Source organism: Plectropomus leopardus, chromosome 11, assembly GCF_008729295.1.
Source record: "Plectropomus leopardus isolate mb chromosome 11, YSFRI_Pleo_2.0, whole genome shotgun sequence".
Classification (NCBI taxonomy): Eukaryota; Metazoa; Chordata; class Actinopteri; order Perciformes; family Serranidae; genus Plectropomus; species Plectropomus leopardus.
This window is the reverse complement of record NC_056473.1, coordinates 2,032,213-2,057,856: the sequence shown is the minus strand read 5'-3', so window position 1 is coordinate 2,057,856 and position 25,644 is coordinate 2,032,213. Positions and strand designations below refer to the sequence as shown.

Below are 25,644 nucleotides of genomic sequence, written 5' to 3'. Positions count from 1 at the left end.
TCAGCAATTAGCATATGGGCCTAATTATCATATGAAACCAATCCTCCATAACCAGCCCACAATATGACTTCCTATCCTTCTACATTATCACCCATCCCACTGAAAAATGGTGAGCATGGATGACCCCGGTATTGTCTTATACTTCTCCTCTCCAAGGCCTGCTTGAATAACTACCATACCTCCGATGTTCCTTTTTTCCATTTTGCAGTTAAGCCAGACAGTTAATTATCCAGGAGCAGGGAGGCCGGGTCTCTTTGCTGGCTGCGATAACGATATGCTTTGCTGGGCACAGAATGAAGAGGGCCAGCCCACAGGGAGCCGTGCTGATGTCAGGCAATCTTTCAAAAGAAGGCCCAGGCAATTAGATGCACCAGTGCTACCAGGGATGACTAGTGTTATTGAGGATACTGGCTAGCTTCTCTAATGGGGGTATTTAGGGCAATTATGATAAAGATGTCAGGGCGACCTCCCTGTGACTGCTGCTTTTACACGGGGTGCCTCTAAGTGCAAGATCACAGAGCAGAAATAAGGAGTGACTAAAGATGTGGCCAGTCCCGTGTGGAAGTCTTGCCACCAGCAGAACTGCACTTAAGTCTTGTCTCATGTGGAAAATACTGTCTAGAGGTGCTAAATGGGCTAATCTGCCCTCACTGTCGAGTTTTATGGGAATTTTGGAGTCTATAATGACAGTCTCAAGAAAATAAACACTCCAGTGTTCAATTAAAGAGTAAAGCCTGGCTCATTTGTTTCCATTTAGCATCATGGATTCAGCACATCTGGCCCATGGAGAGGTCGGAGCACTGTTATTATTTAATGGACGAGGGAAGCTGACCATCCTTAAGGTAGCAGAGCCCCACAAAGGGGCCTTTCATGTGGCTACTGTTGTACACTGCTTGCGTCTGAATTGTTTCCACACACACGTTTACCTCAGTCATCACCTTTCAACCACTGGCATCCACCACCTCACATCAAAGTTACTCCTCAGGGACACAAGCGAGAGCTACTGGTCACCACACACACCTTTAACCAGCAAGCCCGATCGCAGTGTTAGCATATGCCATCCACATGGCTGGCATGGAACTAAACACACACTGACTAATGTTTGAAGTAAGTTCAAAGAGGCAAAAGCAGAAGAAAAGTGCAACGTGGAGGCAGCATGTATCCTCTTTCCTCATCTTAAACAGCCAAACAGCTGGCCATGTTCTTGCAAAATACTCAGTACATTTCCATGATTGTTTTTATACCATGTCTGTGGATAATGCACCATGATATCCCTCTCTCTGTAATAAGCTCTCTGGATAGATATTAGATAGTCAGGAAAAAGCAATCCCACCATCCAGATGGAGAAAAGCTCTTCAGTGAAGCACATTCCAAAAGTAAGTGTTTCTTTCTGTTGTAGTTCATGGAACAAAGCCATACACTATTTAAGAGAGACTAGGGAGATTAGATATGAAGTTTAATGCAATAAAATCCTCCAAGTACATGAGCTTCTCATTAGAGTACTGTAATGAAGGAGTGCTGCCAGAGAAAATTAAGCAGACAAGGGAAGTGTAAACCTAAGAAATCAAAAGTCATGTTTTTAGCCATGTTAGCAGCATGGCTTTAAGGATGGAAATGTCGGCCTGTCTGTCTGTCTGTTGGCTACTCCATCCAAAAATTTGGTCCAGGCTGAAATGTCTCAACTATCACATGGATTGCCTGTGCAGACATTTACGGTCCCCTGAGGATGAATGCTATTAACTTGGGTTTTGTCCCCCTCGAGATTATTTTTGTTTCCCTTAACACATCCATCTTCAGGTCAAGTTTAAATTTGTCCAATACCATCAGTCTCAGCTGTTCTTTAAAATTAGCGTTGCTTATCAAATTAGCTAAACCAAGGCCACATTTTAGATTAGAATGGCTTCACTAAAAACAGAAAAGTCTTTCTTTTGCGTCTTAAAAAAATGCACGTTAATATGATAACATTGTTTAATGATTCTTGTGTAGGCGGATTCGCAACTTTATAATGACAGACCATAAAAGAACACCATGCGCATGACAGAAGTGTGGCTGTGACATCACGTTAACGTTTCATGCAAGAACCATTGCCGTGGAAACGGCCCCTAAGATGATAAATATGGTAAAAATTAAACAGCAGCATAGCATGATTGGACACATGTTAGCATGCTCAATGTGGGACTTTTACAAATAAATGAACATCTGTTATATTTGTATTTTGCAGTATACTGAAACAATGGCTCTAGATAGGCTCTTTTGTGTTTTCATGTGTTTGGACTTTGCCGTCTGCCACAATAGTTCTCCATGCTTGGCACACGGAAGAAGTTCAGTGAGTTCCAAACTCAAACTTCACCATTAGATGCCACTAAATCTTACACAGTAGACTTTAACATCAATCAGAGCTCAAAGGGGCGACAATGGTGAGAGCAGCAACTAGGAGTATGGTGGAAGCTATGATGGAAAATCCTAAGAAACATCAAGAAAAGTTGCTGTAGGGATACAGAAAAAAAGAAACAAAGAGGTGTTTGTGGATTGTCCGTTATGGGATTTTTTAATTTCTTGTCTTTTTTTTGTGTGGACCCCAGGAAGACTAGTTGTTAGTTATTTCCTTAATGACGTTATTATGTAAAGAGTTCAGCAGCAGGCATGTGTCGTTAGCATGCATTGGCTTTGTTTGTATAGTTACTCTTACTGCCAGAAGGGGAAGACAAAAGTTCAGCACTTCAACTTTAAGTGTCACTGTGTCTTATTACAGCCTCACAGAGCTGCTAACATAACAGTAGTCTTGTTTCTCTATGTGTAGTGTTTAAAAATTGCTGGCCTGTTATAGATGCTTCCAGATTTGAAAATTATTTTCATGACATTATTGCCCTTTCTGTGATGAATTTTTCAGTTGCCATATGTGATTTATATCCCTGAATGTACCAAAACTAACTCAAAGAGTGACTGAATGTACACATTAAACATTTGCACCATTTTCCAGTGGAATGAAAGACTAACATAACAGGGTTCAGCAGTTAAACACCACTCATTCAGCTTAAACAATATAAATACTGTATTCTCCCCTAATGGCCTGATTGCCCCATTTTAAGTAATTCATACCTAACAATCCTACATCTTACATCAGCTGCCTTTCATCATTTGTCTTTACTCCTTTAACAAAATGCTACCAAAGCATTCCAGCATCATAAGCAAATGGGCATGGGAGGCTCTCTGAAACACTAGCCAATCAATCAGGCCAGGTTTGCCCTTCTGGAGCAACAAGCCCCCATCCCACCCAGCCATCAGTCATCATGCCCCACCTCTGGCTGTCCTCTTGCCTATTTTCACACCATCTCTTTCACTTCACACAGCTAACACGATGACTTATTATGTTTTCCAACTTGATTCCCCTTGATGTTTGCTCTCTAACTCTCTTGCTGCCTGTGAGTTACTATCCCGTCTGTCAATTTTCCATCATGATAGCTGGAGAGTTAACTCCAAATGTTTGGCCAAGTATCAAAAGCGAGCAGGGGTGGAACCTGGAGAAAGAAAGAAGTTGCTTTGAATTTTGATCTTAATTTTGTGGCTATACACCTTTATCAGTAATATTTATCATGAAAAGAAATATCTGTTCCTCTTTAATACCTCCAGAGCAGCTTCTGATGAATTGTTCAGCAATTGCTACATTATCTCCACTTGGTGAGTTAAAAGTTTCCATGCACTATACAGCACAAGGTCAGTTTAAAAAAGGATGTTAAAAAGCTCTCATGACAAATTGCCACTTGTGCAAATAACATTTATAATGCCAGTACTGTGCGGAGCTGTATTGTCTTCTTTGGGGTAAGGCTTCACAAAAATGAAACAAAAGTCAAAGCTTTTCCCAACAGGGTGCAACATATGCCTGTGCTGTATGAGGTCACCTTTAGGGCTGCTGTGCTACAGTGTGCACACTGCTAATAGGTGCATTTACAACATTAACAAACAGTTTATCAGCCTATCATTTGCTGTAGGTTGTTGTCAATTGACGAAGCAATTTTGGAAATTCACCCTTCACACTTTGTCACAGGTGTAAAAAAAAAGGAGATTATGGACTCTGTCTTACATTAAACCTAAATTGTGAGCAGACCATCCTGAAAATTGCGCCAAAAGTTCATTAGTTAAAGCCTTGCAAATAGCAATTCCATCAAGAGCAAAGCATAACCTCACAAATTACAGCCTTCTGAGTCATTTGGTTCCATTAGAGAGGGGTGTTTCTCTTAATGCAAATGCATAATCAAGAGCTCTGCATCAGTTCTGGACACAGGACCAGTGTGACCTGCTGTGTGCACATAAACTACAGATGTAGTGATGGATGGCCGGCTTGACAGAGTGTTGTTCTGTGATGTAGTGGAAGACGGATCCTACTGTGACTCCCATCCACCATCGCAAACACAAACCTCTCAAAACACCACATGCATCACTGTCTGCAGATGCCGAAATGAGGATGTGTGACAAAGGAATATGTTTGAAAGAGTAGGTGGAATGAAAGGGTAAAAAAACTGCGTGTGTGTGTGTGTGTGTGTGTGTGTGTGTGTGTGTGTGTGTGTGTGTGTGTGTGTGTGTGTGCGCGTGCGTGCGTGTGTGTGTGGTTTTTTTTTTTGGTTTTTTTTACTTGCATAATCGGGAACACATAACAGCTCACTTGTCTGATTACATCAGAGACACAACAGGAGTGAAAATCAGTCACCTTTGCTACACAGGCTCCACTCCTCTGTTGTTTTCCACTCCATCTGTGGAGAGTAATAAAAGAAAAATGCAGAGAGTGAGAACAGGGCCAGCCATACTTCCAGGAAGAACCCTGAAGGGGTTTTGGAGCCCTGAAAAATAAGGCTAATTTGAAGGTCATTTAAAGAGCACCGGGCGGTGCAGCTCAGGAGGGGGGCATCGGAACAAGTGCAGGGGGAGCGGCTTGGGTTGCACCACTGTGGGGTAGGCGCTCCAACGCTCTCCCTGGTGCTCTTCATCAATGTCTCCCATCCACCGAGAGCCTCCTCTGACCCACATAGCAGCCAGGGGGAGGGGGTTACCTTTCTTTTATTATTGATACCACTGCATCACACAACCTGCACTCACCTGAACCGAGTCAGCAGAGGAGCCACAAAGGTCAGAGCACCACAGGCAGACATTTAGCCTCTCATTCACATCCATACTCGAAGCTCGGCCAGAAAACCTCATATTTGATATCCCTATTCCAATTTTTTCCAATTGTATTCATTTTGGAAGCATATTCATGGGGGTGGGGGTTAAGTGTGTGGTTTGGTCAAGTCTTAAGTGTGAGTGATTCATTTCGGCTTTAAGCAGAAGGCATCTTTTGCAGTCAGCATCCTGCTCAAAGTGACTGTACAGAAGTGCCATATTCACAAAGTTTTCTCATTATGATGACAGAAAAAGTCCTTAGAAATATTACTGGCTGACTCACTGGACATTAAAAGTGCATCACAGATTATATGTTATGTAAAGCCAAATGGAAAAAAGTTCATGATGTTCTTTCGGACAAGGAGGTTGTCTTTTTTCCTTGAAACATGCTTTACATGTTAAACTGAAAAATTTAACAAATGAATTTTACTCAGTATTAATGTTTACTTTTTATTTAATTGTTAAGTTTACATGAAATTTGGTTATATATACTATTTTTAGATACTTTTTTTTTTTCAAAGTTGCTGAATGAAACAAGCCAAGTTTCATTCAATCAATCTTTCTAAGTTTTAGCAACTTCAGTATATAACTGGCAGATCTCTATCTCCATCTCTGTTTTTATGCTACTGTAGTTTTACTATTTCTGAGCCAGTTGCAAGGAAATTTCTATCTATGTGTCTATCTGTTGTGTTGGAATGACAATAAAGTCAATCTAAGTCTAAGTCTAGGTCCTAACTTCATCATTGGCTAAATCCTCTCTGTCATGATCAAGTTAAGTCAGACTAACTTGGTTTAATGAAGCTGCTATCACTTTTAAGTTACAACAACTTTAAATATTTTAAGTAAATACAGCCAAATTTTAAGTAAACTTAATTAGATATGAAGCAAACATAAATTAAGAATAATAGTTATATTTACTTTTCTATTTCATGGCAGAGTATTTTAAGTGCGATCAACTTGTCAGACTTTACAGTGTACATGTTGTTAGAGAAGCAGGTGAAGTGTGTTTATGCTGAGCCCCTCTGTGGCACACTTGATTGTGAACTGCAGCACTCTGAGTCAGTGAATGGGCAGCCTGAAGATGTTTCCCCTGGTTACCAACAAGGTAACAGGGGCTACAAGGCTGGACCACAGTGTACCAAGGACAAGGAGATGCACCATCCTCTCATCATTTGGAGGATGTCCTTGTGTGTGTGGGTGTTTTTTGGTTTCCTAGGAGGCAGAGATACAGACAAACCCCTCTGTATTATTTCGAAAAATGTCTGGCAAACAGTTGCTGATCCATGTTTTAGCAGCTAAAGCTTGATTGCGGGGCCATTGGAAGCAGATGAAACTCCCCCATATACACATATCTCCCTGTCGCAGCGCTGCTAAAACTGCAATTATGAGGGAACGTACACGCTGTCAGCACACAAAACACAGTTATTGGTTTAGTGCTCCATTGTCTAAACAAAGAATGGCAATATCACCTCCAAAGCTCTCTGTAATCTTTGATTTTGACATTGAATAGAAAGAAGAGAAGAAGATTTAGTGGTGAAACAATAGTAGGTTTGTTTTCTGCATATGCTTCAAATTAGGCCAAGGTTTGGGTAAGGATAAACACAAGTTTAAGCCATCCTATAAGTCTCCACCATAGCAGAGAACAATTCCAGTTGAACTATTGTTAAACAAAGCACTGGCATGGAGCAAGGCTGCTGCATGGAAAGAGAGCTTATCTTATCGCACTGTGACTATCATGTCTTTGCTGTGGACAGCTTCAGTCGGTTCAAAGGGAGGGGTGCCTGGCTTAAGTGCCTGGCTTTGTTTCGACTTCTTTACAGCGGAATTACTCTCACAAATACTTTGATTACCGCATTGAAACACATTTGTTAGTCAATTTTTCAAATAACATGCTTTATCTGAAGTGCAGCAGCTGTGAAGACACTGGCATATCTGAATGAAAAAAGGATAACTCTGTGTAAGTGGCGAACCTCTCATGTCATTTAAAAGCTATAGAATTTGCATTTTTTTCACCAAATTTTGGACTTTTTTTAGCTGCACTGTGTTGGCCCCAAGATAAAATAATTCAGGTCATTCAGGTAATTCTACTCTTTATTTGCTCCAGAAGTGTTCCGGTAACTGGCAGAAAAGGATGTTTCACTTTTTTTTATTTAAGAGATTATACAAAAATACACATTAAAGAACATCAGTTCCTACACTAAACACGTTTTGTTATGACAGGGGCTAATGTTTGCTGTTGAGGGGTGGGTGTCTGTGGGGTAACTAACACAGGAAGTGGGGACAGCTGTATGAAAGTTAGGTGCTAGTTTGTGGTTTCAACAAATAACTGTGACACATCTGACAAGCAAAAACTACACCCAAAAAGGCAAGCATTTGTTTGTTTTTATGAGAAGTGGATCCATAAATTGTTTTCTTGTCATGCAAGACTGGAGCTTTCCTGTGTTGACAGGTAAAGCACTCAGAGATGGTTATTAAGACATAATAATATCTGTTCTCAATTGCCTTGTTAGCCCTCTACTAGGTGGGAACAATCCAACAAACAAATTATCTCTTTATGAAACTGCTGTAATAGTTCCAAAGAGATAGTTATGCAAATGTTTATGATATTTTCTATTATATCATGAGACTCATATCAAACTAAAACAATATGAAATACACATAAACTCCTAATGATGCCTGACGACTAGATCAAAGAATAAAAATGGTATTAGTGTTGTGCAGATCTTTTTATCTCTGGTTCAGCTCAGTAAGGCCAATCTAGCCACTAGTTATGTGAATCATGCAGCATGTTCCTGCACAAGCTGGGGACAATGCGGTTTGTTACCTAGCCTGTCTGTGACCACAGTTGTGTGGCAAAAGTTCAGCTCACAGCTTGAGGGATTTCACCCAAACTCTCTGTGCAATGAGTTTCAAGACACAGTTTTCCTCACTAATCATGTGTCTGTTTTTGTGTTTAATCGATGACAAGGTGCAGTTGGAGTAGCAGCTGTTCTCCTGCCTGTAAATTTAGAGTTTGTGCTGCTGCCGCCTTTCAACAGACAAGGAGGTTTTCTGTTTTCATCTGAAGCTTTGGCTCTGAAAGTGAAGTTGTCAAGGTTGCCACGAGCCTCTTGAACTGAGAGCAGGAAGGGCAAGTGTTAAAGTGCTTGAGGGCAGATTTCTATGGTCAAGTGTCTTGATGGATGAAAATGGAGTAATTGCAAACACAGGACTCAGCTCGGCCAGGGGGCGCTCTAAGCTACAAAGCAATGAAGTAAACACACTTATTAACATCATATTGCATTGCTTTTAAGGGCTTGATATCATCTAGAAGCAAGCCTGGCATTTTAGGAAGCCCCCATTTGGTAACGCTTTCTATGATGAACACATCTGTAATACATTATGAGCACATTCATAGATAATTATAATGTATTCATAATGCTTTATGACTACATTCACAAACACACATAATGCTTACTGATGCACTGTATCAAGACATTATAAATAAATGTTACATTATAAATGTGACTTATAATGAATTATAAATGTCAAGGGTCTTGTGGATGCTCTTGACGAGTTACAAATCAGAGGCTGACTGATGATGCATATAATGCATTATAAATACCTACACTCACCTATACACACACATCAACAATCAAATGTAGTAAGGACTCAGTATGCTAAAACGGTCGATGCAGAATTATAAGTTATCACTGTATGTGTTAAGTAAAGTGAGGTACATAATGATGAATTTGTAATCGTGTATTGTTCATCATGTTTTATTGTTGATGTTAAGTAAAGTGTATCACATGTACAATGCATTATTAAGAATCTATGCTGCATCATAAAGTGATAAATGCCTATCCTACACTACAATATTTTTAAAAATGCATTTAAAAGACTGAAGTTTGACACACTATGAGTCCTTACTACGGCTGATTGTTGATGTGTGTGTATAGGTGAATGTAGGTATTTATAATGCATTATCAGCCCCATCAATCAACCTCTAGTTTATAACTAGTCATGAGCATCCATAAGACACTTATAATTCATTACAAGTGCATCAGTAAGCATTATGTGTGTTCATGAGTGTAGTCATAAAGCATTATGAATGCATTATAATTATCTATGAATGTCCTCATAGTGCATCATAGATGTGGTCTTTATAGAAAGTGTTTCCAAACATTTTCTCAGAATAAAATATTTAGAGCCATTGTATGATTACAGGAAAGATTCCTGTTACCACTTCACCTGTGTGTTTTACTGACATGGCCTCAATAAAGTTATTCACTGTTAATGTTTGTTGGAACAAGTCCATGGAAAATGGAGAACTTTGGAAGTCTGAGGTGCATAGGGTAAACATACATTAAATAACATGTTTTTCTACTGCTGCCTGCATGGCTTGTAGCTAAGCCCACAGTATACACAGAGAAAGCTGAACCAGGAAGCTCACATGTTAAAGGGTTACCACTATACATCCAGTAAGCCTTTACAGACATAAAACGCAACAGAAATCATTTGCAGCGAGCCATACATCAGTGCAAAACCATATGTATAAATCCCAAAGATATTCACTGAGGTGCCATGGTTTAAACCCTTTGAAACTTGAAACCTTTGGTTTTTTAACCCTTTGAAACTTGAACAAGTTGGCTCAATATCCTTCAAACATATAAGAGGGCAATGAGCAACAAAAGAAGAAATGACACAAGATTTAGCAAGAAACTAATAAAAAGTACAAGAAAGTTACTTGAAAATTAGTTAAAATAATTAAATAAATAAAAATTTTAAATAATGATTTTAAAAAAGGAAATGACCTGGAAAAGGTGCTTCAAAATTTACAGAAATTCTGTAAATAACTAAATGAATATGTAATTATGATTAGAACTAGAAATGTAGCTTTTCCCTTGTTTTTTTCCCCTAGATATTTTATCCGACTAAGATATTTTATCCACCATAATTTTCTAAATCTAATAATTTCTTACAATTTTGTGAAACATTTGCTCCTTGCCTTCACTCACATGTTTTTGAAAGACATTGCCCCAATTCATTCAGAGTTCAACGGTTTAAATACTTGTGAAACGCTCTTGGTGCGCAGCCCAAGAAAAGTGACGTTATTAGATTTAGATTTTTTTTTTTTTTTAAAGTCGGATAAAATATCTAGGGGAAAAAAACAAGGGAAAAGCTACATTTCTAGTTATAATCATAATTACATATTTATTTAGTTATTTACAGAATTCCTGTAAATTTTGAAGCACCTTTTCCAGGTCATTTCCTTTTTTAAAATAATTTCAAAGGGTCGAGTAATACCTGGATTATGTGGTGGATTCGCCGATGTTCTTTTGCAGAAAGTAGGTGGTGGAGGGTCATAATTTGGGGGGTCCATCCTGATGAATTAAAAAGCGAGATAAAAAAGACAAAGCAAGTTCAGCTGGGGGAGAATCATACACGAGCCATAAATCATTCTGTGTGTCTCCCTGTTCCACACAATGTGAAAATGCCAAAGATGCAACAACACAGCAATGCAAAAGTTCCTCTCACATGGCATATAACAGATGTCAAATGTATTAACTAATTCGCCTTTTATAAGCAAGCCTTATAAGAAAACTGCACCAAACATTGCAGAGGTGGCTGCAGGTTTGTGAACACTGTGCATGCTACAGAGGCTAGCGTGACCAACTGCTGCTGCTCTCCCATTTTAATGTTTCATTGAGAGAACTTAACATTTAAGTCTAGTATAACCAAACACATTGCTGCTATGATGCCTACAAGTCAACTTTAAGAGCATGTCATCACTTACAGGTGCTCAGACAGACTCTGCAGACAATGTGTAAATTAAACAGTGACTTAAACATTCTAGTATGAAGGATTTAGGTGATTATACTGGCAGAAGTAGAATATCATAAGTATATTTTCCTTTTTTTTAGGTTGAATATTTGTAAAACCTTCTTTGAGCTTAGACAAACAATGTATTTTTTTTTAAAATGTTAAACGTCATCAAGATGTAAAGTCTATAAGCTGAGTTGGAACTCACAGACTTGGCCAGTGGCAGAAACACTACTGTGCATATTCAGTAAACCAAGTGAGAAAGCTAGAAACTTTTTGGCTCATGTGCCAGACGAACAACAAGGTGCCATATCTTGTCATCCAGTATTTACAGATTAGGACTTTTGGGCAGGGGGACAAAGTTTTTCAAAGTGTACCCCTCATCCATCAATGAATGATTAGAGAAAAGTAAAATCCAACAATTTATACTATTTAAAGACTGTTTAGGGACTCTCGTACACAGAAATATTTCATACACTGTTTTAAAAAATGCTAAGGAACTGTGCTTTATTTATCAGAGTAGGAGGTAGTTGGGGCAAAATGCTTGACCCTCCCTTCACCATAACTTACCATAACTTACCACATTTCACAGTTTTGGGTTATGATAAATGGTGTGATTTTGAAAACTTTTAAAGAAAACATGCCTTAAAAAACCCAGTTGTGAGTTAAAGAAAACCACACAAAGTTGACTGTCCCTCCCCTGACCCAAATCAAACAACATATCTCCATCTCTACTGTTTAAAAAATTATCTGAATCACCTCATGTTTTACACCACCCTTTGCCCTTTCATGAATAATAAACAGTCCCTAAAGCTGCTTTCGAACCACAATAAAATTTTGCCTAACTGGAGCATTATTAAGCTCCCATCTTTACATTAGCAACATGTGTCTTTGGTGCGTCTCTGACCCACGTTGCCAGATGGGCTGCACCATTTCACAGTTAATGCAAGGGGTGAGGTATTGGAAGTTGAAATGCGTTTTTAATGAAATCCGTTTATTTATTTAGTGTGTTAATACATCAATTATATTTTCATTGATATTTCAGGAAATAAACTGTTGTACTTGGGCCCATTTAATGGGTAACCACTGACCTTTTCATGCCCTGGGTCATCTGTGCCCTTTGACCCCCCTAACGGCTGGCTATGCAGTTTTTATTATAGAACTATGGTTTTTCGTCCACAAAGTTCGGTATGTTGTTCTACAGTAACCTAGAATGAACAAACCAATCACTGGCTGTAGACAGGGCCATTCACGTTATTTCCTTTTCGCGTCGGGCACTGTAGTTAGCAGGCTCTTTGCAGCAAACCAAACAGCATTGAAAAAACTTTTTTTTTTCAATACTTGAAACTGCTCTAATCAGCCAGGCTGTTTGTTTTGGAGAGAAAGAGATCTCTGCAGATAATTCAGGTAAAAACCTCCTGAATGGTGAAAACTAAAGGAATCCGAACTGGGAGTTCACTCTTGGCACATTGGAGAAGTTTCAGCTGGTTGCAGTCTGCAATCCTCACCGATAAATAAATCCAGCTGACTGCTCCTTTTAGAGGAAAATGCAATTTGCTAATTTGCACAGTGGGTTTACCCTGCAGCCTCACAGTGTGCTCGGAACAAAACAGGAGAATGATTAGAAGTGTTTGAATGGAGTTTGGCAAGGGTGAGAAATTTTAAGTGTTCACCCCCCACACACCTCACATCATCCACCCCCCCACAAGCTCCACTGACTGTCTACACATACACGCAAACACACAGATGTCAGAGAGGTCTGAGCGACTCTACCCCTGTCACTGGGTGCCTGCTGTGAAAACAGCACACACACACACACACACACACACACACACACACACACACACACACACACAACACACACACACACACACACACACACACACACACACACACACACACACACACACACACACACACACACACACACTCCTCCTCTCCTCACCCCCCCTCCCCTGTCTCCCTCTTCTCTGGACGCCAGCCTGACATACCAGACCTTGTTCGTTAGCACATATTTTTACCCACCGTTACTAAATTAGGAAGCCAGAGGGAGCAAATGGAGTGTGGCTGCCAAGGCAGAAGAAGAAGGGTCTGATCAGGCCTGGGTTTGCTGAGGGCCCATGCCAACCCTACCAGCTTCATTAAGAGCCACTTGGGTTTCAGAAATAGAAGCCCAACAGGGACCAGGGCCAAACAGAGCCCTAAACGGCCAGCCAAAAACTCACGGGACAAACAAACAAATAAACGGGTTGTCTCATGGCCTGCCAGAATCAACCGGCAGCAGCCATCTCAAGGAGCCAGAAGAAGTTATCTTAGGCAGTCTTGCACACAAAATGTGCCCTGCCCCGAGTTTAAAAGTGGTGACAGTACACACACTGCCAGCCCAATACAGAATAAATTAACCTAGAAAGCTCCCTCTGGAGACCAATTTCTCAAAGCAGCCACAGAGACGTTACTTCTTGTTTATTTGGCATGAATTTTGGGCGCTGATGTAAGAAAGGATATTTTCACAAGGAAATGTACATTTCCTCTTGACGCTATTGGCATACAGCATTTAGAATGAAAGTACGGAATGATGTGGAACACAGGGATTTCTTATCTGTAGCTTTAAAACAGCATTTTTAGTTCAATTCTGAAAGCCTTACAATTCTAAATTCCCTTACACCTCACATTTACAACACTGTGCAGAAATAAAATAAATTAACGAAACAGTGGGGACAGCATGTTGCTTTGTGGATGATTTAATCTGTTTTATTTGCAGAAGATATGGACGGAAGATAAAGCCTGCGTATTATTATTATTATTATTATTATTATTATTATTTATGGCAGTGCAGTTTCAGAGAGCCATAAACAATTACAAAACACTGTTGGAGAATGTGCTGTTTTACAAAAGGTTACAAAACCGTAGAGGAAGATCTTTCAGGTTCATTGTTTACCATTTTCGTCTGAGTGGCACCTCTCAACCTGAGCACCACCGTAACTTCAGTCCATTTAGCAGCCATCCATTAAAACTAATGAGCTATTAGCAGCTGACTTTGAACAACTTTAAGGTCATTGTTGCCACTCCCATACACTATATTAACCAATAATGATACACAGAACATATAGCCATACTTTCTATAAGATGGTTTTGATTGACTGACAACGTTTTGTGCTTTTGATTGCGTCACATCATAAAACAGCTACTTGACAGAAAAAATGATGTTCATGTTATACTATTTTTCAGACTGTTGGCATGTGTAGGTGACAAAATTATCTTAACTAAAAATAAGTAATGTCCTCAGAGGTCTGAGAAAACATGAGATTCGTGGTCTAATAAATGCAGAGGAAGCAGTTTGTTTAATGCTGAAAAAAAAGTGTAATGGCCCTGGGGTTTACATAGTGCCACTTTAACACTTTGAAGTGTGCATGCCCTAAGGAGAGGGCAACATCTCAGCCATCACTTCTTTAAAGAGCACAACAACATTATAAAACTCCCATGAGCTCAACTGTAAAACCTACAGTGCATCGGGGAGAGTTACTCCTGTGTTACTATACTGACATCGTGTGGAGAGATTACAATACTACAACTCATACGTTCAAAACATGTTGAGAGGTCTGACATGGATTTGCAAAGTTGGGTTCTTTTCAAAGCTGAAGGTCAACCTGGTGGGGGCCCCTGGACACAGATATGCAAAAGGCCCCACCACTTCTCCTACACAGGAGCAAGACACACTTGTTTTGCCTCATTATGCATTGTTTTTGTGTGCATTGTGTTTTATTTCTCTTGTGGTAATTTTCAGTGTTCTTACTTTGTGTCATCACCTCGTGGCTGTGTTGTGTCACTTTGTAGTCATTTTATGCCTTTTCTTGGGTTGCTTTGCCCCTTTAGATGTTGTGTCTTTTTCCAGTTCCTTTGCATCCCTTTGTGGTCATCTGGGGTCTTGTGGTCAGGAGGCACACATTCTGTTCTGTAATCCATCCATGGCCATTGGGCAATAATAAGATGATAAGCCATGTAACCTCCCTTATATATCCCATCTGTGCATTTTGAGCTTTTTTTTTTTCCGGAATACTACCTGGCTCCAGAAATACTGCACGATAAATTGATTAACACAACATTGAGGAATTTGCAACAAATGGGAACAAACTATTAAAATTGAAGCTTTTGAAACTAGATTTTGATAAAGGGGCACTTTTCAAGACAAGGCCTGAACATCAGACAACGGCCAGCAACATGGACCCAAAACAAATCATTTACTGAAGAACAAGACATACGTTCTACTTTCTTGACCCCAGGAGGAAAATGCTATTCAGATTTTTCACTCTTCTCATTTACATGTTACATACACAGGCTGGAAATACTGTATACACATATGACAGACAGTACTGCAAAAGCACAGGTGCCTCAAGCAGTTTGTTGGGAGTTTGCTGCCTTGCTCAAGAGCATCTTGGCAGTATCCAGGAGGCAAACTGGCACCTCTCCATTTATCTGTCCACACTCCATATTTGGTCCGTATGGGGACTAGAACTAGTGACCCAAGTCAAGTTCCTATGAAATGAGCTACTGCCACTCCTGCTACTGCTTGACTGTCAGTGTTTGAGTCACACGACAAAATATATGTAGGTCTAATTGTATCAGTTAAAGCTACTAAGGATAAAAATCTTAGTTACTAATCAAAATGCCAGTGATTACAAAGGGGTAACATCTGAATATATTCTTTTTGGTAAAGAGTTTAAATGCAAAATAAAATATTCTGTTGCTTTGCATTTTCTCACCATGCAGGAAGGTCTTCTTTTGGCATGCCCTATTGCTGGACATTTTTCCAAGAACACCCACTTCATAACATCAAAAGTATGCAAAAGTAATCTAATGTAGCCTAATAAGAACATTACAAACATATACAATACTTATCACATTTTTAATAAGCTACTAATCAGTAATCTATTACATTTTTAAGGTTACCTTCCCAACACAAAATGCATTACTTCTTTTTCGCTGGAGTTTTTTTTATTTATTTATATATATATATTTTAATCCTTACGGACAAAGGGTTTGTTGCATTTTACACATTTTTACTGTTCATTTTTTGATAATTTTGGCTGTGTTTGTATACGGCATAAATTTTGGAAAGATTTTGTATTTTTGTTTAATCTTGGAATTTCAAGCTCAGTTACTACAATAAGTCTATAATACACTGAAACTAAATTGTTACATTCAGACTGTTAAGGTCAAAAAATGCTCCATTGAAACCCATTCAAACTGCAACTTTTGATCCCACAGCCATAAAAACATGCATTGTATTATTTCTGGGTACCACTCTGGGCTTTTGACTTGAATTTGTAATTTTTTTTACTATTTTCCACCTGATTACACAATTTTTAATTTTTTTTAAACCATATTTGGCATATGGAGAAATACATATTCTATTTTCACTAGGTGCACTTTCACAATCAATGTTGCTGCGAATAATTGACATATCCTAGACTGAGACCATAAAAAAAATCTATATTGCATGTAGTATATTGAAACTAATTCATTTGTGTGTCTTGTTTTCATCTAAACACGTAGTGGCATCATAACAAAATCCCAGCATTTAAAGTGTTAAAATTATGAAAAAATTAATCTTTTAAATCTTTTTTTTAAACATAGTTTGAGAAAAAAAAGTGTAATTTTTTTTTCTAGCCTTATTTTGTGTGCAGAGCGGTATGAATGTATTTGACACTGCATAAAAAATAATAATGTATAAAAATCAGTGTTGCTGCTGATCAGGACGTAATGGCTGTGATTCTAAAAAAATCTACTTAGCATTTAGTATAATGAAAAATTGCGGCATCATGATAAAAACCTGACATTTAAAGGGTGAAAATTATGAAAATTTATCAATATTTGATATTTATGATAAGGACTGGGCGGCATGGTGGCGTCGTGGTTAACACTGTTGCCTCACTGCAAGAGGATGCCTGGTCCGCACCCGGACTGGAACGGGATGCATGTTCTCCCCGTGTCTGCGTGGGTTCTCTCTCTGGGTCTCTGGCTTCCTCCCACAGTCCAAAGACATGCAGCTCAGATTGATTGGTGACTCTAAATTGCCCTTAGGTGTGACTGTGAGCGTGAAAGGTTGTCTGTCTATACGTGTTGGCCCTGCGATAGTCTGGCGACCTGTCCAGGGTGTACACCGCCTTCCGCCCGATGACAGCTGGGATTGGCTCCAGCCTCCCCGCGACCCTTGCGAGGGCAAGCGGTTACAGAAAATGAATTAATGATTAGGATTGATGTTGTTTAAAAAGTTAACTTGATTAAAGTAGGAAATATTAATATTAGGCTATCTAAAGCTTGATTTTGAAAAGCGGATTTTGTGTGCAGAGCTATGCGAGTGTGTGTAATATCAAAGCGGGCCCTTATTACACTGTTAAGACAGCTTTTTTTTTTTTAGCAACAGCACGGTTCTTGAATGCACCCAATTTCCTTTACGCTGTGCCAGGGTACCTTCAAGAAAGCCTTTTGCTGAGATGTTAGTCTCTGTTTTAAGGAAACTGGCTCCTGCAGTAACTGGCTTTTAGAGCTGCATTTTATAAACACACTGTAAAGGCTGGGTAGGGCTTTTTTGGGCTATTTTAAGCAAAGCCGTTAAATTGTCTCAATGAAACATTAAAGACGAGCAGCAGCAGCTGCACGCTAGCTCGTGTTGATAGCACGCGCAGAGTAACCAAGGAAGACACAAAGAGCACAAACAGCTGCTGGCGCTCAGCGTTACATCCACAGACTGTTACTGATTCTTTGTAAACATGACTGATGATCTGGCGATGACAAAAACACGAGCCAAGTCCCGCGAGTCTCCAGCAGAGTAGGTAATTTCTTCTTTTTAGCAGTTTTGTTCGCAGATGCTGCTAATGGAAGGGTGAATATCCACCGAATACAAGACACAAATACCAAAAAAGTCAATTAGAGTCTTAACTGTATCGACTCCGGTATTATTTGTGTCCTAATCAATTTAGACATTAAAAATCCCTCTAGCTTTTCAGAATGTATCACATACCTTGTTTGACCAAACTTGTAGATCTCCTAACAGCATGGGAAGCACCGACAGGGGCATGTATGCATCTCCTCCCTGTTCACAAACCGGATATACAAAGAGAGAGTTTATCATGATGGCACCTGAAGAAAAGCTCAAACACTTCGACAACCGAGCTCAGGCCCGTGACCACAACCGAGAGGTGGGTTCAGAGGAGCCTGCACCAACACATCTACACTGCATCAAGTTTGCATTTTTGCAAGCAGCTGTGCTTAGAAGCTTGCCCTGCAGAATTGGGTCTTTTTTAACAGGGCAGATGCGTCCATGAATATATTTAACCCATTAAAGCCTGAGAAAATTGTTTGTGAAATTTCTTCGATAAACACGAGGAAAGGGTAGTGAGCAACTCATGAAAAGAAATGGCATGAAAATTAGCAAGAATTGAGTTTTTAAAAAAAGTTTTAAAAAATCACATGAAAAAAATACAATTATATATATATATATATATATAATTGTAATTTTGGCACCTATATAATTGTAATTTTGGCACCATTGATTAATGTCTGGCAGTTTGTTGGACCTACTTGCCCATTTCTTTCATAAACATGAGAATGGCTGAAATCAAAGCAAGGCAGTTGGGCTGGGGCACCAGGCCCCCAAATCACTAAACCCCTCCCCCACCCCGATAACAAGGAGCGCAGCAGAGAGCAGCTGGATGAGAGGTGTGTCACTGCACTGCTCTCAGTCTGCTCTGATTGATCTATTGATCAGCTGTGATATATAATCTGTAACCATATAAAAATTGTTATAAATCTAAGATCTTTCCTTATTTTTTGGATAATTTTCTTGTAACCTTTTACTAATCTCTTGCAGTTTGAGGGCCATGTTTTTCCCAGTTGGCCTTTGCCTTTTATCGCCACGTTTTAGGAAGAAATCAAACCAACTTGCTCGAGTTTAAGCTGAATGCACAGGCAACCAATAATTATCACTGACAACATTTACATGTAATTTTTTTCACCCTGGTTTTGAGTCTTTTTCTGGTATTGATCATATTTGGGAGATGACGATACATTTAACAACCAACCTGATCTTTCTACCCATTTGATCATAAAAGCGTCCAGATGTTTCTGTGTGTGCTGTTGTGTTTTACTTAATGTCTCTGCCACTGATTCCTTCACAAGCAGCAAATAATCAGAAAGGTGGATCAGGTTTAAACATGTTATCCTGGTTCTTGAAACCAAGGCACTAACATGGGTGTCACTCAGAATGCATCAGCCAAAGGACTTCACTTTTCACACAAAAGGTTTATTTTCCAAAATTCAAGAATTGCAATTAACCCTTTGAAACCTGAGCAAATTCACTGAATTTCTTGCATAAACATGGGGCGAAGGCTATGAGCAATTTAACAAGACATGGCCCCAAAATTAGCAGGAAATTATTAAAATAAATAAATAAATAGCTCCATATATGTGGACTCTTCCTCAGGAGGACTTAAAGCTGCACTCACTGGTCCCCCGAAAACATTTCAAATCACTGCTGCAGGAATTTTGTATGTCATCTTTTACATGCCAAAATCAGGTCGTATCTTAGTTGGTGTTTTAATTTTTCTTGTTTTTATGGTTGACTTACAGCATATACTAACATACTTTTTAGTCCTTCCTTGTAGCAACTTCATTTTGTGCTGTTTTTGTGTTTTATATTGTTGCTTTGAAGTTGTATGTTTTGATTTGTATTTTTTGTTCCATGTTGTCTGTCTGTAGCTCATGTTGCTGCCTGTCTCAGCTCAGACACTGTTGAAAAAGATTTTTATCTCAAGAGGTTTATTTTCAGGTTAAACAAAGGCTGAATTAAAAAAAAAGTGATAGAGGGGTAGTGACACCGACAGTTCTTTCCTTTATATCCTCAGTTTGATGCTTGCATCCAGGACCTGGTCCGCTGCGTGGCTCTGACTCGGCTGGTTTACGGGGACGGACATCTGAAACTGGCCCAGGCCCATGCCAGACTGGCTAAAGCATATTTGCAGTTCAAAGGTAAAGTTAAAAAGATGATATTAGGGGTACAGTGTAATTCTAAACGACATATTAATGAATTGATTTTCGAAGCATTATCACTTCAAACAGGCAATAACACATAAGGTGGTCTTTGAATGATGCACATACAGTTCCCACAGCTACTTTTTTTTAAAAACTCTTTTTACCCATGGCAGATGCCACATCTTGCATTTGAAAATAAAATAGTGTTGTAAATTTAATACCATTTCTTTGACATTTTTAAAATGTATTTATTTAATTTAGATTATGGGGATATCATATATAGAAAAGCTGCCACCTCTACATTAAAGTCACTGGATGCTGTATACCATTCAGCTCCAAGGTTCATAACTGCTGATCCTTGCAGCACTCATCACTTCCATCTTTGCCAAAAGGTCAGTGGGCCACATTTGGCTGTGAGACACAACCAGCGTTAGTTTTTATTCATCTATAAAGCTTTGAAACACGCTTCATCCCTATTACCTCTAAACTCACATAATCTTGGTACTCGGTCACAGAATAGCTTGTTGCTCCACATTCCCCAAAGCAGAACTGAACTAGGAAAAGTGTCCTTCGCTGCTCAAATGCCTTGTTTCAGATCTCGTTTTGAGTGTAAATGTTCTTAATTATACTTCTACACTATAACATGTTTGTTTTTCTGTGTTTTTATTTTATCTGTTTACATTGCTGTTATTGTTTGTTGTTTTTATTTCTGTTTTAACTGCTTTTTTGCCATCATTAAAAAATGATGCCGAGCAAGTTTGAATGAATGAACCATTGATCAATTCACGTAGATACCCATATTTTATGGTAATTTATCTACTCCCTCATTTTATTTTCATGTGGTATTTCTTTGCTCTTTGCTCCAGCAACAGCCAGCTGATGAAGGGATTAGTGGTTCAGATTCAAAGTTAACATTCAGTTCAGTTTACACTAAATGATGGCCCTCTGTTCCCTCAGGATGGGCCCCACAGGCTCAGGAGCACTCGGCTCTGGCCAGAGAGCTGCTGCCTTTCTGCTCCTCCGTCTCCCCCCGCAGAGGTGAAAAGCTCCAGGCTCTCATGTGTCTCCTGGACATACACCTCACACAGGGAGGTGCCTCACTGCTGACAGCCAAATATCCTTACAATGTGTTTCACAATAACATGTGGGGCTGAAAAGAAGTATCAATTCAAATAAAAAGCTTAATAAGTCCTTGACTCTCTTCAACTCTTGAGGAGGCAGAATCCTCTTTCCTGGAGGCTGAACAAGTCCTCGAGCAGCTCCATCTACAGGGTGCCATCAACCAGGAGGAGAAGATGAAGACAGAGCTGGAAATCTCCTCTGCTCTATCCAGGTTCAGTAGGCAAAAAAAAAATAGCTTGGTGCTGTTTTTAATATAAAAAACCAACAGGTCAGGTCCTTTCAGAGCAGATTTACTGAGTAGAGAGTACAGCCTGGATGATTTTCATTTGTTGCAGTTGTTATTACAACTTAGTGCTCCCCCCAATTCAAGTGCAGTATGTTATGTTTAAGTTTGGCCACAAGGTGGCATTAGATTCCTGAAAATTTGCTAAAACAATATCTACTTTATACATTTTTAATTTTGGAGCAGGTTCATTTTTATATTGTCTTAGGCATGCAAGTAAAAGCACCATTATTTCATGTTTTCTTACAAAGATTTAACAAATCTGAATTTCTCCATGTTGTTGTCGAGTCCACTCAGCAGTCAGTGTGGGTGTGTTGTAATGATGCTCACAGAGCTGCTGGGTGGGGTTTGTGTGTGTCCACTCATCCAGTCACTGCTCAAGCACAGGCATAGTTTGGAGATAAGCATTTCACCTCTTTTTAAAAAGCATTCTCCTTGTTTCACTCCCTACTTCATTATTCATTCCCCTCACTACATACCACACTTAGATATTTACAGTCTGCTTGACTCCTTGAGATATTGTGAAGCCTTTTAATTCTCTGTTTAATGTCAGCTGCTTTGTTTACTTCACACCCACTCCCATTTCCATATTATTGATCTGTGTCCTCCTTTTTAAAATATGCATTTGTAACTGGGTGGACAGCAGAGGTCCCGAGGGCAGAACTACATGCTCAGGAAGAGGTTTAGTGAATCATGGTGAAGACACCAAGCACAAGTCATCAAATGTAAGAGAGACTGATAGTCTGTTAAGAGAACGTTGTGGTCTGGCAACATAAAAATAGCAGCCATGTGTCTTAGTTTAAATCACCGGGAGTGAAATTAGAAGCATGACCAGGAAATAAAGTATAGTCTTACCTGGGCTGAGATCACCCTACTAATGTCTTAATGTTAATGTGGATCCTGTTTAAAGGGACAGTTCACCCCTAGATTCAAAAATTCATGTATTTCCTCTTACCTGTAGTGCTGTATTACCACTTTAGAATTATAAGGTTCTCTCTGTATTCTGAACAGTTTTGAAATGTTAAATGTTAAATTAAATTAAGCTTCTAAATTTTTTGCATTCCAAATAGCAAAATGTATGTGAACCTTTTTGGTTTCTAAATAAAAAAGTCCAAAATGCATATATCACACAAAAAACACCTCACAGAATGTTAATAAGTTGTCCAAGCGTAAGAATAACTCAATTTTGACAAAAATGGCAAATAGAATCTTTTAATTCTAAGGTGACAGTACATCAGTGTAGATAGTTTTGGTGTGAGTCGCAGTTTGAGACATTGCCTATAAAGATTTCAATCAATCACTTCGAAACCAGTGGCGACCAGGGACAGACTGGTTGATAACCAAGAAAAGAGTAGTGACGACTGGAGAGACAGTGGACAGCGTAGAGAGACAGCAACTGAGGCTGGGCAGGTCGGCAGCCCAAACCGCTTCCTCTTAGAGGAGGAATCCCATCATAAAGCTACAGAACGACATATGGAGAAATATCCCTGGGGTGCCTGAGAGGAGGGGAGAATGAGCACCCCGATCTGATGGACCAAAGGTTAACGAACAATGGCAACGGACAATCGACGACGAATATGAAGTGCAGGTGCGGGAAGGTCTGTAAGAACAGCCGAGGCCTTAAGAATCATCAAACTCGGATGAAGTGTTTAGAGGGAGAGCGAGCGCCACAACGCACAGATACACAACCTGGTGAGATGGAGGAGCAGCCGGGCCTGGAGATACCCCATAGAGCCAGGAACCTCCAACCCCTTAGAACAGACCTCCAGAGAGGGTTCGAGTCAAATGGCCACAGGCCTGCAAGACGACAGTCTGGCAACAGTTTGACAAGGATGCCAACTTGGTGCTAGAGGGAACAGTGAAGGGAGACGTGGACCAAAGACCGAAAACGATGACGACAATCATCGTCAGTCTAGCTGTGGAAAGATTTGGGACAGTGGAGAAGAGGGCTGAAAGAACACCCTTCACCAGTAACCAGAGAGCAGCAAAAATCCACCAGATCCGGCAGGAGCTAAAGTCTCTCAAGACGCAGTTCAAAGAGGCCAGCGAGGAGCAAGGCCCCCCCTTGGCAGAGCTGCGAGCCATCCTGAGGAAGAGGCTGCTGACTCTCCGCAGAGCTGAGTGGCACCAAAGGCGGCGGAAGGAAAGGACCAGTAAGTGAGCATCCTTCAAAGCCAACCCCTTTGGCTTCACCAAGCAACTCCTGGGACAGAAGCGCAGTGGGAGATTGGCTTGCTCCAAGGAAGAGATCAATCTGCACATCCAGACCACCTACAGTGACCCTGACAGGCAGCAGGGGCTGTGCCATTGCAACACTCTGATACAACCACCTACATCCACCAAGGAGTTTGACAGCAGGGAGCCACCCCTGAGAGGTACAGGATGTTGTGAGGAGAGCACGATCCAGTTCGGCTCCTGGCCCGAGTGGAGTGCCTTACAAGGTCGATAAGAACTGTCCCCTGTCACGTTGTGGAAGATCCTGAAGGTCATCTGGAGGAGAAGGCAAGTAGCGCAGCAGTGGCGATTTGCTGAAGGAGTCTGGATCCCAAAGGAAGAAGATTCCAAGAACATCGACCAGTTCAGGATCATCTCCTTGCTGTGTGTCAAAGGGAAGATTTTCTTCAACATAGTAGCTAGACAGCTGACCGACTTTCTCTCCAGCAGCGGCTACATCGACATACGACACCTCAGTGCAAAAGGGAGGCATATCTGGAGTGCCGGGTTGCCTGGAGCATACAGGAGTTGTGACCCAGCTCATCAGAGAAGCCCGGGAGAACAACTGGCCCAAACAACCATAGAGAAACATTATGTGCCGGGCCAAGTGGCAGAGCTCGTCACGGACTATTACAAACAGTTCGGCATGAGAGTCTCATCAGGGTCAATAACATCGGAGTGGCACAGAGTTGAGATGGCAATCATCACAGGCTGCACCATCTCTGTGATCCTTTTTGCTTTGGCAATAGCATGATAGTGAAGTCTGCTTAAACTCAGTGCCGGGGCCCAACGACCGGAACAGGAGTGCACCAACCGCCAATCAGGGCCTTCATGGACGACTTGACTGTTACCACTGAGTCAGTACCAGGGAGTAGGTGCATTCTGCAAGGGCTGGAGGAGCTGATTGGATTGGCAAGGATGAGGTTCAAGCCTCCAAAATCAAGGTCACTGGTGCTGAAGAAGGGCAAAATTGTGGACAGGTTCCATTTCAGCATCGGAGGGATATCAATCCCAACTGTCTCCGAAAAGCCAGTGAAGAGCCTTGGCAAGGTGTTTAACAGCAGCCTGAAGGATTCAGCATCTGTTCAGGAAACCAGCTAGAGAGCTGGTTGAGAGCAGTGAACCAGTCAGGGCTTCCCGGAAAGTTCAAGGCTTGGATCTACCAACACGGTATCCTGCATAGGATACTTTGGCCTTTGCTCATCTACAAAGTTCCCATCTCTGTTATAGAGGGCTTGGAAAGAAAAGTCAGCAGCTTACTCAGTGGGTGGCTGGGACTGCCTAGGAGCCTCAGCAGCATTGCCCTTTATGGATGCCACACCAAGCTTCAGCTGCCCCTGAAGTCACTAGAGGAAGAGTTTAAGGTGACAAGGGCAAGAGAAGTGATGTTATATAGGGACTCCAGCAACCCCAAGGTGGCCCAGGCAGGGGTCAGGGTGAAAACCGTGAGGAAGTGGAGAGCCGACGAAGCTGTATCACAAGCAGACTCGCAGATAAGCCACAGAGTCCTGGTTGGAGCAGTGACCCGAGGCAGAGCTGGTCTAGGGACCTTTCCAACGCCACAGTACGAGAAGGCCAAGGGGAAGGAGAGACGGAGACTCGTCCAGGAGGAAGTGAGGGCAGAGATGCAGGAGCAGAGGACCAGCAGAGCTGTCAGCCTGTGGCAGCAGGGTGTTTGGACAAGGTGGGAGTAGGCCATCGACCGGAAAGTCACATGGACTGATCTCTGGCGGGCAGAACCACAGCGCATAAAGTTCCATGTCCAGGCAGCATATGACATTCTGCCCAGCCCATCAAACCTCTCCATCTGTGGCAAAACAGAGTCTCCAAATTGCCCGCAATGCCCAGGCAGGGGCACGTTGGAGTACATCCTGAGTTGCTGTCCAGTAGCTCTTGGGCAGGGTCGGTACACCTGGCGCCACAACCAGGTTCTGAAACGCATCGCAGAAGCCATCAGCTTGGGAATCAGCAGCAGCAACAGACGGTCCCACCCCACCAACCAGGTGATCGCCTTCGTGAAGGCTGGAGAACAGCTGCGA

At 40.9% G+C, this 25,644-nt stretch overlaps 1 protein-coding gene and 1 long non-coding RNA gene across 3 annotated transcripts in view; one reads left to right on the top strand and one right to left on the bottom strand.

The window, feature by feature from the left end:
* Window positions 1-4,593: 4,593 nt before the first annotated feature.
* LOC121950795 lies at window positions 4,594-18,062 on the bottom strand. Its single transcript, XR_006106342.1, has 3 exons — window positions 17,978-18,062; window positions 10,441-10,517; window positions 4,594-4,748 (listed from the first exon to the last, which is right to left on the bottom strand). It is a non-coding gene; the product is annotated as an uncharacterized LOC121950795 (long non-coding RNA).
* Window positions 17,486-25,644, top strand: part of ttc23 (tetratricopeptide repeat domain 23) — a 23,590-nt gene continuing 15,431 nt past the window's right edge. Inside the window, exons 1-5 of one of the 2 annotated variants that reach the window (XM_042496910.1) lie at window positions 17,486-17,785; window positions 17,999-18,155; window positions 19,860-19,983; window positions 20,944-21,100; window positions 21,194-21,319. In XM_042496910.1, the coding sequence (XP_042352844.1) occupies window positions 17,727-17,785; window positions 17,999-18,155; window positions 19,860-19,983; window positions 20,944-21,100; window positions 21,194-21,319 (623 nt within the window). In that variant the 5' untranslated portion in view covers window positions 17,486-17,726. Of the gene's footprint in view, window positions 17,790-17,998; window positions 18,156-19,859; window positions 19,984-20,943; window positions 21,101-21,193; window positions 21,320-25,644 lie in introns of both variants that reach the window. The other variant, XM_042496911.1, reaches the window with a different exon arrangement.